Below are 15,845 nucleotides of genomic sequence, written 5' to 3'. Positions count from 1 at the left end.
ATATACACACACACACACACACACACACACACACTTGATGTTTTCTGGGTCAGCCACTCAACAAATGTAATCAAAACTGGTTAGTAGCACCTTTCCTTATTTTGCCATCGATCCAATATACATACATTTCAAGGGATTGCATTAGGTACTTTTTACAAGGGTTTCAAATTATTCTTCACCATTTACTACCCTGTAATTGGCAGATTGTTACCGTCCTCCATTTTTGCAGAGTGGGTCTGCCACCCACTACTCCAGTCCTCTGGACTACAACTGAGATGTTATTGGTGAAGCCACCTATTTGTTGAGCTCAGAGATCGTAGTTACTTGTGACGTACCCGTTTCGAAAACTGCAGAATAGACAACAGAGGCTATGATGTTAGCCTATGTTAAGAGTTGCATGTTGATATGTCTATAGCAACCCAATTAAATCACCACAGATGTACAATACCACAAGGCGTTGATCAAAGAGTAAGTACTTCAATATAAGAAGAGAACGAGTCACGTGATAGTTTAAACAAGATTTTGAACTGTGGAGTATGGAATTAAAGCATTTACTTCATTCAGAAAAAAAATTATGTTTCACCCACAGCACCGCAGATCCAGCAGTTTCAGACAGTAGAGTTGTGGAAGAAAGCAAGTAGGCAAACAACACGGGGAGACCACCACGGTGGGTTGGGTGGACATGCATCAACAGTACCCAAGAATAATCTAGTTGTGAATTTGTATTCTAGAAAATTCCTGAACAACGGTGTTGCAAAAAAGATGCTGTATTGCATCTACTCATTACTGTATTGAAATTTGAATAAAAACTAAAACAATAATCTTAAAGTAAATATTGTGAATTGAAATGTAATCTCCGTCCATCTAATAAAAGCCATGAAGGATATAAAATCACAAATAACCTAAATGAGGACAGTTAAATAGAGTAAACTTAGAGGGGAATCCCTTTAACCCCATTGGATCAGGGGCAAAGCAAAACCAAAATAAAAATATCCAGTAGGGATAAATACACAGCCAAGTATCTAAGTGAAAACATAAACTATTCACTTAAAAGATATTTCTTTATTCAAATAAAATCAATTAAATTAAATTATGCTTAGTGTCTACAGGTTACACTTACATCTGTGTAACACTAACAAACAATATAATCATCAAGTGTATTCTAAAACAAAAATGACAGAAACCAATATTAAAGTGATATACATAAGATAATGTTAAAAACATATGAGCCAGTAATTCCTTTAAGCACAGTTATATTTTAACCGTAATGTGCTTAGCCATTCAGTGGCGAGCAGTATTACGTTGAGGTAATGAAAGTAATGAAAAGAACGTACCGTCCATCAGCCAAACGTCTATCGCTGGTGTAAATATCCGATACGGATAAAAACACTGGACCGTATCGGATATTTACACCAGCGATAGACGTTTGGCTGATGGACGATACGCTCTTTTCATTACCTCAATGTAATGCTGCTTGCCACTGAGTGGCTAAGCAGATTATGGTTAAAATATAACGGTGCTTAAAGGAACTACTGGCTCATATGCTTTTAACATTGTTATGTTATGTTATGTACAGCACTTTAATATTGGTTTCTGTCATTTTTGTTTGTATAATACACTTGATTATATTGTTTGTTAGTGTTACACAGATGTAAGAGTGTGACCTGTAGACACTAAGCATAATTTAATTGATTTATTTTGAGTAAAGAAATATATTTCCAGTGAATAATTTATGCTTTCACTTAGATACTTGGCTGTGTATTTATACCTACTGGATATTTTTGTTTTGGTTTTGAGGACAGTTAAATAAGAAAAAACATATATAATGATGAGAACGTGAAATACACCATTTTAGGGTACTAATAGTGGTGGCAAGTGAAATGAAAAACGAACAACTGTGAATACATTTATTATAGTTTTACCAGTGAACTTCAAATTAAATATCTAAACAGAGAACATATAGTTTCGTATAAAACATTAAGCAAAAACAACTGCAAAGTTTGAAGTCCCCAGCGTAATTATCAAAAGGGAGGATACTGAGTAAAAAAATAGTGGTAACTAATAAGAAAGACTGAGGGCCTGATTACAACTTTGGCGGAGGGGGTTAATCCGACCCAGATGTGACGGATATTCCGCCTGCCGTATTACGAGTCCATTATATCCTATGGAACTCGTAATACGGCGGGCGGGATATCCGTCACATTTGGGACCGATTAACCCCCTCTGCCAAAGTTGTAATCAGGCCCTAAGTTCTGAAGATAGCACTTAATAAAGCTGTTTAATGATGTTAAAAAGAAGCCTGCTGTAAAAACATTTACAAACGTCTGGATAGAGTGTGTGCATCCCTTTACTTCTTAGGTCTTGGAGGGACAGTGAAGCCAGACAAGTAACTGTTGCAAGCTTCTCAGAAGAGGTTGTGTGAAGCTACCCTCTTAAACCAAATAGGACCTTAAAATATCTAGTAAGAGATTGTTTTGCCACATTAGGTTTGGTGATAGGCTTAATAGTCCTAGACACCTCACATTCCAAACCCCTTCTTGTGCTTCATTCTCTACCAATTGCACTAACTTCTTCTGTACTTTTACTTACCCTCCCTTTCACCTTTCTGTGTCCACAATTTCTTGCTTGTCTTTTGGCCCTCCATACTTGCGGTTGATCTGCCCCTGAGCACCTTGTACAAATAAAACAGCTAGAGATCTGTTGTAGAAACAGAAGGCAGTTCGTTTCTAAGTGCAAAGGACTACTGAAACCCAGAAATGAGAGGATGACTTCTTCCAGAACATACAAGAGTTGCAGTGGGAGCACTGATTATAGCAAAGGCCGCCCCCAAAGGGGGCATGAAGGCCATCTTGGGACCGGTCATACCGTTTTTTGGGCAACGGTCGCTCCCTTATCCTTGGACAACAACCCCCCTCCGGCACCCAGTTGGGGGGAAGGTACGACAAACCTAAGGCCAATGGGGGCATTGTGAGTCATTCAAACCCCCAATGGGGAAGCGGGGGGGGAGAACCTGCAGGGGGCCAGGGATGGGCAATTAATTGCACGCTGTCCCCTCGAAGGGCAGATAGACGACCCGGGGCAGCGCGTGATCAGGATCGGAAGAAAACCCACCCTCACACCCCTAGAATACAGCATCTAGTCGCGATGCCGGACTGACAAAAGGGGCAAGCGGTTATTAAAGGAGGTTTTGCCAAAGTTGCCGGTAAGCACACCTAGTAAAGCAGTGTGCTAATGAAAAGCCACACACCTGGGGATGCCTTTAGGGCAGGGTGAAAAGGGGCCAGCAAAGGGGTGTAAGCGGAACACAGCATCTGCAGCCCAGGCCCGCCAGGACGTATGGCAGGACACAGAGACACATAAGGTAGCGAGTTGGGACTCATCCAAAAAAAACAAGATGCTACCCCCTTAGAGAATAATGGTAAAAAAATATGGAGTGAGCCCCCTCCAAGGTGAAATGTCGGATTGCCTACAGATAAAAGTGTCAAAGAGACATGACAAGCAGGGGCCAGGACTCAAAGGCCGATCAATCACTGCTACTCTGGATTTAAAAACTGAACGGTTGATTTGGATTTTGATTGACTTGATGTATGAGACCACCAACAGCTAGTGATGATGTGACAATAAAAATGTGATGGTGATAGCAGTCATTATGAGGGCTATGCGATAGAAATTGATGCCTCGCCAAAACAATGATTATTAATGCTTATGGGCAATCGTCTATGTTTATATATTAATAAAGGCGGCCAAGTTATATTCCACAAGAAGATGGTTGTGCATTGTTTGGTTGCCTTGAAGGCTGGTTGCGGGGTAAACATGGGCTATGTAAAAAGTACTGGAGTGAGTTATGCATGCTACCATCTTAACTATTCAGGAAATGGAACCCAAGTATCAGACATGTGCAAGTGAAATGCAAATTTAGATACTGAAACCATGCCCCCTCTTTGACCTGGCATGCTGAAAACAAAGCACAGTCCAATTTGTTGCTTTTGGTTCCACTTTAAACAGAAGTGCACATTCAACAGCAGGTGCTTTGTTTCTAGTTCGACGTTATCCCGATATCGAGAGGGCAGAAGTGGCCTTCGAGGCGCATGGTACTGCAGCATAGCTTCAGCAAAGAATGGCTAAGGCGCTGCGGCCTGCTACAGAAAGGGCTTGAGTCTGACTCCAGGAGGCCTCCTACTAACCGCAGGGTAGATCTGCCTGAATCACGAAAGTTACAGGTTTTCAAAACATCAGCGGGCATGCCTTACAAATATCACATTTGGCTGAGAGTTTAGTTTGTTTTCCACGTATTTAAATTTCAGGTCCCTGGCAGGTACTGAGTACAACAAAGGTGATTAGTGGGACCGACTGTACAATATGAACAAGCTCTGCCAACGCTGAAAGGGCTGACTTGCTAGCATTTTAGATACACTGCAGAACTACTGACTTTGGCAAAGTTTGCTTTAAAAAATGAGAGATACTGGTTTTTACGCTAGCTTTTGGGGCTAGCATTGGTCCCTTCAGCTGAAGTGAAAACGCCCCAGCCCAAAAGTGAAGGCTTGGCCATATAAAGCATGGAGGCTGCCCCTTCCTGTTGGCTGCCCATTAAGTTCAGTTGGTGTAATCCGTTAACGCGGACCTAGCTCAAAAGACAACCTCAGGTGAAACCTGGCCGCGTTTCCTCCTGGAACAGATGAGCACCACACAGGTGCACTTGTCAGCTTTGTGCCTAATGATGTGCCAACAAACAAACAAACGAGCTTTGTGATAGAGAACTGTAGAGTGGGTGCATCCAGGGAAACCTGCAATCACGTGACGCCTGCACCTTTCCATCAAGTATGTCACACATTTGGCAGGAAAAACGAGAGTTGGTGTTGAAAGTTTGAAACACTTTCGCCATCTAATTGAACACTCAGTTTGGGCACGCGTTGTTCGGTAACATATCAAAGAAGGCATACTTAAAACCTGTATTCCCTAAAAGATTGTAAGTAGATACACACCCAATGTGTAGTAAATGGTTGCCTGCTCGCAAAGCCCTCAGGGTAAAAAAAAATGGAACAACCACCATAAAGCTACCTGGATATGGCAAACTAAAGAGCTGCGCCTCCACCCAAGGCAAGAAGCAGAAGCCTAATCACTGGAGTAGGCTCCGAAGCGACTCCTTCCCAATTACCTGTGTAAACAGATACTTGCACCGTCAGGAGCACAGGATTCCACAGACCGCGCGCCAAGCAAGGCGCAGTCACTTCTGACTGAGAAAATGTGCTGCGCTTTGAAAACCATAACACCTAAAACGCAGCGTGGCACGTCCTCACACGTCAAAGCGATATCTTTGGTTTTATTGAAGTCGGTGAATATAATTTGAGACCTTTTTTAGAGTGAAAAACTGTGAGACAAAGGATTTTAACGAGTATGTCTTCGTGTACCGGTTGTTGCGTCACTAGTGCCTACCGATGCAATATTTATTTATATTTGCATACATACTTTTTCCTCAAAGGTAAGCAAGACAGTTTAGCTGCTTCAATAATGCACGTACTTCAATGAGGAGTGTCACGTAGACAAGTGTAGTACGAATGAGAAGAGACAACGTAATAATCACAGAATACTATATCATGTACGAGGCTTAAAAAAGGTTCAATCAAAAGTCTCAGCCTGTACTTGGATAAGGAATAACAATGTGTTTTCATCTGGGTCGCTGGAGAATGAATGGAAAGAGAGCCCAGATTAACGTTGAAGCCCCCACTCTTCTAAATTAGCTTAATTGTTTATTTGAGAAAAGGCGGGGGGGGGGGTGAGGGGGGGCGGTGTAAATTCTAATCCCAGCCTTGGCACGACAGAAAACTGAAAATTGTGTATTTCAGGTAATTCACTAAAGGCCTCAACATAGGGCTTACTCTGTCACAAGGGTCAGGGATTTCCAGTTAGGCGAAATCTAAATCCCATTAGAGTCTATGGGTCTTCGGCGGGTGGGATATCGTCATTGTTGTGATGGAGTAACCCGTCCGCCGAGTTCTAAATCCGGCCAGAAGTCTCCTGCATCTGTTGAATATAATTCAATTTCAATTACAAAACCAATGTATTTATTGGGTTTATCTGTCAGCCATGCAATACGTTAAGACAACAATTTAAAAACACCAATCATGCTAAAACCTACAAAACTAAAAACATATGCAAAGCAATCTGCTAAATTGCAGAAAAATATTAACACACTATATTCCTAACCTAAATAGAATCAATCAATTCATTAAATATATGAAAGTGCAGATGCAATAAGATAATAAAAATATACAATGTAATCACAGGCTTAAGGTAAAAAACGTGTATATCACCAACAGTTCAATAAACATGAAAATATTCAGGAGCTGCATTCCTTCCTGTTCTAGACAGTCTGCCACACACCTAATATAAAAAGTACAAGTGCATGGGGCATTCGGGATTTAGATTAAAGCAGAAGTTATCAACATGTTACAACCTGGAATCCATGCAAAGCTGCAAAAGCTTTATGGGTAAGCTAATGCTTAACACTGTAGGCAGCTCTCTCTGGCGAGGCCACGTTACCCATAGAAATGAAGCTACATAATTGACCATATATATGTCATCTGAGTTGGTACACAGCGCCCTGACTGGCTTAACACGTCTAACCCCAAAGTATTTAAAAAGGGGAAAGAGCCATTGCTGACATACAAAATCATATTTGTTGCAAAACAAAATAAAAAGGGCAAAGTTGTCTAATTCTCCAAAACTTCAATCACATTGGTCAAATCTAGCATCAAGCATACAAGTTCATATAAAATAATCCCTGGCCGGTAAAATACCTAGGCAAAATTGTATTCCCCCCGCCCCCCCATAGCTCCGGCCCGTACAGTGCAGCTGTCACTGCCCACTGCTTATGTATTTGCAAGATGAAACTAATGCTTCAAACTCCAGCTTTATGCCTAAACTTTAAGACTGTGCCTGCCATTTGTTGTAATACTAATGTCACCTTCTGTAATCAAGGCCCCAACACATATTCTCTGAAAATCAAATCCCCAAATAATCGGACTGCTTGACAATTACAGGGGTGCACTTTCGACGAAGGCTTCCGCTTAAAGCCTAAAGCTGCAGAGGGCTTCAAGACCATAACTTTGGTTTTCCTTCCATTAATGGTCAATGACTTCTTATAGCAATATTCCTCAAATCGTTTTAATAACCTATGGGTGGAATTTCCTATTCACGCCATCAAGACAGCATCATCCGCATATAGTAATATCGACACCCTCTTCCCAGCTATAGTGGGAATATCTTAAGAATCACCCATCAGAAAATCTGCTACATCATTTAGGAAAAGGCTGAAAAGCAAGTGTGTTGAATATAATGCAGTTATAAATGTTTGAAATGTGAACGAACTTGGGTGAAACCAATAGTTCACTTCATGATCTAGGATGAACCAACAGTTCACTTCATGATCTAGGATCTTCTCCCAAAGTTGCACAAGGCTGCTGAAGCTCTAACATTTCAAACATTGTTCACGTCCTGACCGTGGTACTAGCCAACTGTTGGCCCCAGTGTGGGTAGTCTCAACACTGCACCAAAAAGTCACAAAAGCAGAAGAGCTGGATATATACCCTATGTATAGAAGTAAAGCACTGGCTTAGTGGATGGAGGATTTTTTTATTAATATTTTTAGATGCATCTCAAACATAACAAGAAGGACAGTGTACCATCCTACCTATTACTATTTCATAATTATCTGGGGTCCCCTAGGGTGTACAATCAAATCAATCCTAAAGCTAACTGTGGAGACATGTGGCATTATATAAGGAGGGCCCGTAGAGTAATTCTGCAATTTAGGCATGTACTTTAACAAGATCCAGTATCCTTGCAATGCGTGTATGTGTGTCTACACAGGATGTATGAGGTAACAGTGGTAGTCAAACAAATAGATCCATGCTATAGCTGGTCACTTATTCAATTCATTTCTTGGTCTGCAGAGTACCCCTGGAATGGTACTTAAATATATTTTAGCCACTGCTTGGCAGCTTGAAGACCAACATATGTTTCAGCCTTTAATTTGCACATGGTGGTCTCTTTAGGCTACTCCTTGAAAGCCCACTCATCTATGTTTTAGCGATTTTCCTTTTGGCAAGCAACTACATCACAGGAGTAAGTTTCCTTCTGTGTTTTGGTATGCCTTTCACATTGTCAAGTAACTTCAACAACACCATCAGTAATGTTAGCTACTTTTTTCTGCAGTTTCATTCCCCCAGTTGTACATAAGAAGAGAGTTTCAAGACAAGCAGAAGAAAGGCAGCAAAGGGAAAACCACACCTCTCACATACGGAGCTGTAATCAGGGTTAAATATGTGCAGTGATACAGGAATGTGATATATTCTATTAACAGTTGTAAATGTATTTAGGTCTGTGATGTACTCAGGCCAGTTTTGTTCGTTTGCAACAAAAATCACCACTGACCATCACTGATATCATGTTCCAAACCAGTTTCCCATTGACTGTGAGCTGGGACAAGCGGATGATGTGAAGTATCCCATGAACATACTGTGTAGCTTGGCTACTCACCCTCTGGCAGATGTGGCACGGCTCAACTGCATCAGAGGGGGGGGGGAGGCACTGAGATGGCTCAGCAAGGAAGGTGTTGAATTGCCTCGCACAGCCTGTAATATGCCAGCACGTCTAGTGCACTTATCTCTGCACTACCCTTGCATGCATTTATTATCCTTAAGCAGGTGTTCCATATCAGGGATTCCTTTTTCAAAAAGCCATTTTACGATAGACTTTTGTATGTTAAGGGGCACTATTAGATTGTCTTTCTAGTCATGCTCATGGTGCACAAACTGTATGGAAAGCCCCATTGACCATACTCCAGAAAACCCAATTTGAGCACCGGACTGTTTGAATAGGAGATCTGGGCCTAGGTAGCCTCTGCGTGATGATATTTTGCAGAGTGCCTTTTTCTATCCTTTTTTAATCCCTTTGGACCTGCATATGTGGCAAGTTGAGCATTTGATTGAGCCACTGAATGGCAAAGTGGGCTTGTACTGCAAAATATCTGGGAAAGCCGGGTACTTCAAAACCACCCTTGTCATATTGGAGAGACATGATATCTCACTGTATTCTAGGTTGGGTACCCTCCCACCTCATTGTACAAAGTAATGAATGTAGCCTTTCAAAAGGTGTCCCAATGAAAGGAAATGGGTAATTAATGAATGGGTATACACCTGGCAAGGACTACCATTTTAATCAGGGCTATGCTGCCTAAAATGGATGAGAGGCAGCTTAATCCATCGATCAGTCTGTACTGTGAGTTTGTTGATAGCTGAGATCCTGGTTTAAATTCAAAAGAATGTATTCCCATCAATGTATGCATGATCATCGTGCAAACAGTAACTGTGGAAAAGCAATGGTTGTACCTTAAGTGGGTTTTTAGATGCTGATAGAATACAGGGTCATAAGCAGTCAAAGAATTGGGTTATAAAGTCTCTTGTAATTTTTGGGGTAGATAACAGGAATTACTGGCCCAATCGGAATTATGGGACCCAAAGGAACAGAGCAGATCTGTTTTGTTTCAGCCAAAGATTTCAGATGACAAAAACAGATAAAAACGTGGGGCGATTTGCTAGGTGAAGATGAGGAATTACGGGGGAAAATGACACTCAAAATTACCGACCCCTGGTAATTCTTAATTTCTGATGGGATTATCAAGATCCTTCTTGTAACCACCACCTTTGACTCTGTAAAAGGCCTTACTGCCCCCGTAACACTGACATGTAACTTCAGGGTGGTGCTTAAGGTGGAGGTTTCCTAACCTCCTAAGAAAAGAAAAGGAAAAAATAAATAAATACAAAATAAAAAAACAGTGCTGCCAGTTCACACAGTGCCTACTAGTATAGTTATGGGGCAGTGATCTTTTTTATGTGTATTGATCAATCTTCCTTGTTCCAGTAAGAATGCAGTAGCAGCTCATTTGCATTCAGCACTCAGGATTTTCCCAATTTACTATGGGGGGGGGGGGAATCATTAGTGCCAGAGGAATGGGGGGAGACCGGAAATAAGACATGCGCCTGCTCCGTCTTGAAGGATGCAACATTTTTGCAGATAAGGGTGGGCTCTGAAGTAGGTCAGTTGAAGAGGAGGGGAGAAGGAGACAGTGTGTCGTTTGGTAGAAGTACCGGGCCGGCATTGGAACAGAAGAGGCAACAGAAGTTAATGCCCACCTTTCAGATTATAATCACCACGTCTTCCATCGCGTGAGCTTCCAAAACACACAGCGCAAGTGAACCAAAGTTGGCAAACTTAACGCAGCAGCTTACAGGCACTATAAGCTGGCATCATTTATTCATCCATTCTGATAATAAACCGATCTGCTCACCACCAAGTTTGAGCTCCATCACAGGAAGACCAGGGTGGCATATTGTTACATAGCTCAGTGAGTGAAAGCATGGTGATGGGAAAAGAATGAGGAACATGCACCCTAAAGTGGTGTATCAGGGAAGCTTGCACTGCTGTTGCTCATGCCGTATCAGCTCTTTGTGTAAGAGAAGCTGGCACTGCTGCTAACCAGGCCATCTTCGATTTGTGTGCGGAAGCCCATTCTGCGGTTTCCGAGTCAGTGCTTGTCCTGTGTGTGAAGTAAGCTTGTATGGCTTCTGCCCCTATTGTACCCGCTCTCAGTATTTATGTATATTGTACTTCTATTCCACGAACCTAGCCAAATGGCAGCGAGATCTACAAATTGCCAGTCTTGAACCCGTACCAATTCTGAAGAACATTGTTTTTTACCATTTGTGAACCTTGCCTTAGTAATGGTTATGTCCGTAAACATCCCACCTGTTGCTGGAAGACTTTCACCCATTATGTGTACCTTCGAGGATCTTACCCTGCTGCCGAGTCTGTGCAGCAGTCCCCTCTTTCAGAGACACGTGCGCTGCTGCTAGTGAAGCGGAGCGGAGATATGCTTTCACTGCTGTATCATACCTGTTATTTGGTGCTACGCCTTTTCACTACACAAACATGATGCCTTTGTTTGCGGAAGTGAACATTAACCCACGCTTTACAGAGTACCAGCTTAACTCAAACGCCATCTAATAATGACTTTTAATCCCTACAAAGCCATTTAAGACATCAAGAAGCACTAGTGAAATACATCGCAAGCAAATAAAAGATATCAGAAATAAGTCGGTCCCAAGACATGGAGAATGTTGCTGAACAGGTGCAAGCTATGCTTTAAGTTTTTATGAAATAGTGCCATTTTTAAAATACTTATTGTCAATACATACATACATGTGGTTCCTGTAAAGGTCAACCTCATTCAAATACTGTATACAAGTGCACGTTGAATACATCAACTTTAAGCCATAAATTATTTCTTTTTAAAACACGAGTCCTTCGCAGGAAGGTTCTGCAACACACCCATTTGGTGATCAACATGGCATGCGCTAAGAAGTTCATGTTTACAAATCGTATGTTTGACTGTGTACTTTCAATATGGATAATATTGTAGAGGGTCGGAAAGCTTAATCAAATCGTCCATCAAGCACTCAAGCAACTATTTTATAGGTTTCAGCCATGTACTTAGTAGAATGAAAAAAATCACTGCCATGCCACAGCCATGTTGAATACACTAAGGCGCCTCATCTCCCATCACTGCGACTGCATGAAGATTGTACTACAAGGAACCACTTAGGAGTCACTCACAGGGAGATAAAAACTATTCACAGAAACACAGAAGGGCAGTGACATGATCAAGTGGGCAGCAATCATGCGGCAACAAGTGGCTTGCAGTACAAGCCTGGCTGGTTTGGTAGCCATGGCAAGCCACAAGAGATGAGTACAAGGCCAGGCACCCATCAGTTTCAAGCATCGATAGAGTCATGGGGCCAGCAGCTACACAGGGTCAAGTGCCCAGCAAACCCAACGGATCAAGATTCCCGCAGAAACAAACTAGCACACGCCCAGCAGATACAGTGGGCCAACCATGCACTATTTGGAAGGTTGGCACTTCGATCGTGCTGCAGGCCACCAGTATCCTCCTGCGACTTAAGATATTATCAAGTGCTGCACCGCAGGTCAATGGGACATCCAGGTAGGACCCACAGTCCGTGCGCCCCGCTCTCTCGTGAGAACTTTAACAATTTGTAAGAGGAGCAACAATCACAGATTTTACCCCCTGAAGCCCTTAATCATATACCGCTATAGGCACATACCCCATCCTTCGAAGTGAGCGCGCTCACGGGAGCCCTCAACTCCTCTTGCCCCGCCGGCTCTGCGTCCCGGCGGCTCTCCAGTGCCGCGACCAGACTCCGAAGTTCTCCGCAGACCCTGCCCCGGCTGTGCTCCTCTTCCCGGACGGTCCTCTGCCCCTCGGAGTCCGACGAGCCCGCGCTGCAGCCAGACCCCGACTGGGGCTTCACGCCGCCCTCGGACAGAGTCTCGGAGCCCGAGGAGGAGGCGGACAGGCTCGGCGAGGACGAGGAGCTGCTGCCGCCGCTCTTCGCTGGCAGAGGGGAGTGTGTCCGGTCCATGGTGCCCTCGGGGGTCAGGCGTGCAGCGGACAGTGCGGGCGGCGGGACATGGCAGTGCCCGGGCCAGGTCAGCTCCTGTCCAGTAGCTAGTGTGTGGGACCCCAGCCCCTCCTGCACCTCTGGGACTCCTCAGCGCGCCGTGCTCGCAGCACTAGGCTTCTCCGCGCTAAACATTCCCCTGCGCGGCTCCTGTTGCCTGTCTCCCTGCAGCTCGGAGGATGAACCACAGCGACGCCTCCAGCCTCCACGTCCCTGCCACAGGCTGCGGGACAGCGCCCTGACAGACAGCCGTCCCAGCCAACGAGGCGCCGGGGGAGGCGGGCCTCCCAAAAGGGAACACCTGAGCGCGCTGTGAAGGCACCGGGGCAGTGAGGGCGCACGAGCGCGTGCAAAGGCAAAGGGCGCCGAGAGAGCTGAAGGAATGGATGCTGTAGATTCGGTAGACGGTTCAACTACTCTCATGTTGAGGCTGCCCAGAGAGGTGCATGGATGTCATTTAGGGGTCTCAGCTGTGGCCCCTGGTTTGCACCGCGCGGCACTGTACTTGCGACCCCTGTTCTGAGAGGTGGCAAATTCAGTCCCAGAAACTACGGAGCAGCTTGTTCTAATAGGCATTGGAGGGGGCTGCAATCTCATTTTTTTGTAAATTTTTATTACACTTATAATAATAATAATATTCCATTCACTATTAGTGTAGTAAAAATGGAGTACAATTAGCTGGCATAGGACCCTCTCTGCCGACTCAGATAAGTAAAAAAAAAAAAATGTTTTTACATGTATGTTGTGTGCATGCTTGCAAGTGAGTGTGTTTTTATGTGAGAGAGTGTGTGTATGTGTGATTGTGTGTGTATACCTAATCATGTGTTTGTAAGCGAATGTAAAGGTCAAATAATGCATGATGTCACCTCTACTATCCCTGGCCTTTTGGTTGAGGTTCTTGGAGGGGTGAGTGTAAAATGTGCCACGACTTTGAAATGGTTCCCTTCACGGTGCTTAATTTGTAAATAAAAACGCGCAGGTGCTGCAGCCAGACCCAGCCCTCCTTTTAATCACGCAGCCGCTGCAATTAAATGTGCAAACAGGGAATACTGAGGCAGCGTAATCCTGAAGCCATCTGGGGCCTCTTCAATCCATTTAAAACCACTCCCTGTCCCTTCAGCTCACTCTTGCAGCTTTCTCCCATTGTTACGCTTTTTCGGTGTTCCCTTTCCCCGTCTTTCCCATATGTGTCTTTTGCTCGCAGTAAATGCTTGAAGCAGAACAATAAATGCCGGCCCCCTAAAAATAAGTGCCGGCGCTCGGCATCGGGAGCAACAAGCCCAAAGTAAGCACTGTCCCTTCACCTCTTCCACAGCCTTTAACCTGTTACATTCATCTCTTGGATATACCTTCACCCTCTCATGCCCCATTTACTGTTGACACTCCCATGCAAGCCAACCCTCGCCAACAAACCGGAACCGGGGCTACTCGTCCCCTAGATGAAAGCGTTTTGATAGCGTTGTGGAATGGGGAATTTGGCCAAAGCTTCGTCAAACACAGAGAGCTCCCGCCCTACCTCTGTGGTTAACATTGGAGTAGCAGTATCTCGAAGCATTCCCTCCAAACGCCATAAAAAGGCCATATAATTGTTCTGCTGAAATGAAGAGAGTACCCCCGAAGTAGGCGCCGCGCTCCTTGCACCTGTACACAGGTGCTGCAACGGTATCACATATCCTAGGTCTATATGTGAGAAGCTTGTCTCGTCCTGGTTTTAGTCTCTGCAGTACTGGACTGTAGTCCTTGTCACCCTGTTATAAAATCGGGACTATTAACCCCAGAATGCACTGAAAAAACCGGACCAGATCAGTTTACTGAGGCATGGATCTGGGAGAACTCTGACTCTGCTGACAGGAGGGAGAATGCTATGTGTTTTCAATCAAAATGCATTTTTTTTAGTTTTCTTGCTTGGAGAAAGCCCATCTCCGTCTTCCCGTTGTGTAACCGTCTGTGGTACATACCAGGAAGCCAAGTGGGCAGATTGTACTCTGACCTCCTTTCTAATACATTGGAACTCACACCTTGCCTTCCTTGAATGACCATCTACTTTCACTTGATTAATGTGGTTTCCAACAATGATTGTCAGCATTTATGATTAATTGTGCTCAGTCCAATTTAGCTTTTGTCCTGATGATGACGTTTCATTAATATACAAGTCGAAACATAATTGGCAATAATCTGGCTGAGAGATACTCTCTTTTAATGACCTCAATGTGCAAAAATCCCTTTGATTATTCTGGGACTTTGATTTCTTCAATGCTACAGCATCTGCGTATATTACTGGGTTCTTGCTGCAGATCTTTGGATTTTATTGTGATTACCAATTTGACACGTCTGCACAAACTATTGAGCACTGTGTGTTCACACCACACTGAACACCTATTGCAGTTGTTGAAATGAATAGTATGCTGCATTTAAATACACGTTAAGGATAAGTCTTTAGAATTAGGTGATTTATTTGGTCATATCCTCTTTCCTCCTTTCTTTTGACCTGTGGCACCGCACAATACATTCATTTTTGTTTTGTATAAATCATGAAGTATAATCTTTAATAATACCTGGTTGGCTATTGTTGCATGTGAATACTTGTGAAAAAAAAACAGGTTGCTGTAACTCACAGTGAAGTCAGTCAATGGCAGAAGGGGGCCGACCCATCAACCCATGATGTGTGCCGGAATGGGTAGAAGAAAAATGTGAATGGCACAACACCAGACTAAAGGATGACATCTGGATGAAAACTCCTATAACTAACTATGTTTAGTTAAAAGAGGTCTTGGCTAAACCAGATCTGAAAAAAAGCCAATCAGTTTGCCATTGGCTGACAGTCTCAGTGGCGGCTGTCATTAACTGAAAGTGGTGGGGCAAGCAAATGTGTTAAAAAGGTGCAGCGCCGACTCAGGGAAAATTAAACCTTTGCATTTAAAAAACACTAAATTGCAGATATACATAGCAAGACCCTAACGGCACAGGCTCAAGGCACTGCACAACCCGAGCCCATGGCAGACCTCAACCAGGCCATCCAAAACTTTACCAGCTGGATCGCCAAATCTGACGACAGTCGCCCCACTGAAACCAGCTAAAGCCAACAACACCTCCAAGCCAGCAAGATGGTACACTCCGGAGCTCAGAAACTCCAAATGTGTTTGCCACAGACTCGAGAAACAATGGCTCATGACCAAGGACCCCTCCAACAGAGCCCCCTACAATGCAGCCCTCAACCATTACCACCACAACATCAAGGGAGCAAAAAGAGCAGCAATCACTGCCCTCATCGACACCACAGTCAACCACATGAAAGAACTCTTCAGA

The 15,845-nt window shown here is 43.8% G+C and overlaps 1 protein-coding gene across 3 annotated transcripts in view; it reads right to left on the bottom strand.

The window, feature by feature from the left end:
* Positions 1-12,833, bottom strand: part of MAST4 (microtubule associated serine/threonine kinase family member 4) — a 1,720,607-nt gene extending 1,707,774 nt beyond the window's left edge. For 2 of the 3 annotated variants that reach the window (XM_069222961.1, XM_069222970.1), the window contains exon 1: positions 12,183-12,833. In XM_069222961.1, the coding sequence (XP_069079062.1) occupies positions 12,183-12,500 (318 nt within the window). In that variant the 5' untranslated portion in view covers positions 12,501-12,833. The remainder of the gene's footprint in view (positions 1-12,182) is intronic. The other variant, XM_069222979.1, reaches the window with a different exon arrangement.
* Between the last annotated feature and the right edge of the window lie 3,012 nt (positions 12,834-15,845).

Source organism: Pleurodeles waltl, chromosome 1_1, assembly GCF_031143425.1.
Source record: "Pleurodeles waltl isolate 20211129_DDA chromosome 1_1, aPleWal1.hap1.20221129, whole genome shotgun sequence".
NCBI classification, from domain to species: domain Eukaryota; kingdom Metazoa; phylum Chordata; class Amphibia; order Caudata; family Salamandridae; genus Pleurodeles; species Pleurodeles waltl.
Note: the sequence above shows the minus strand (reverse complement) of the source record. Positions and strands in the feature narration are given on the sequence as shown.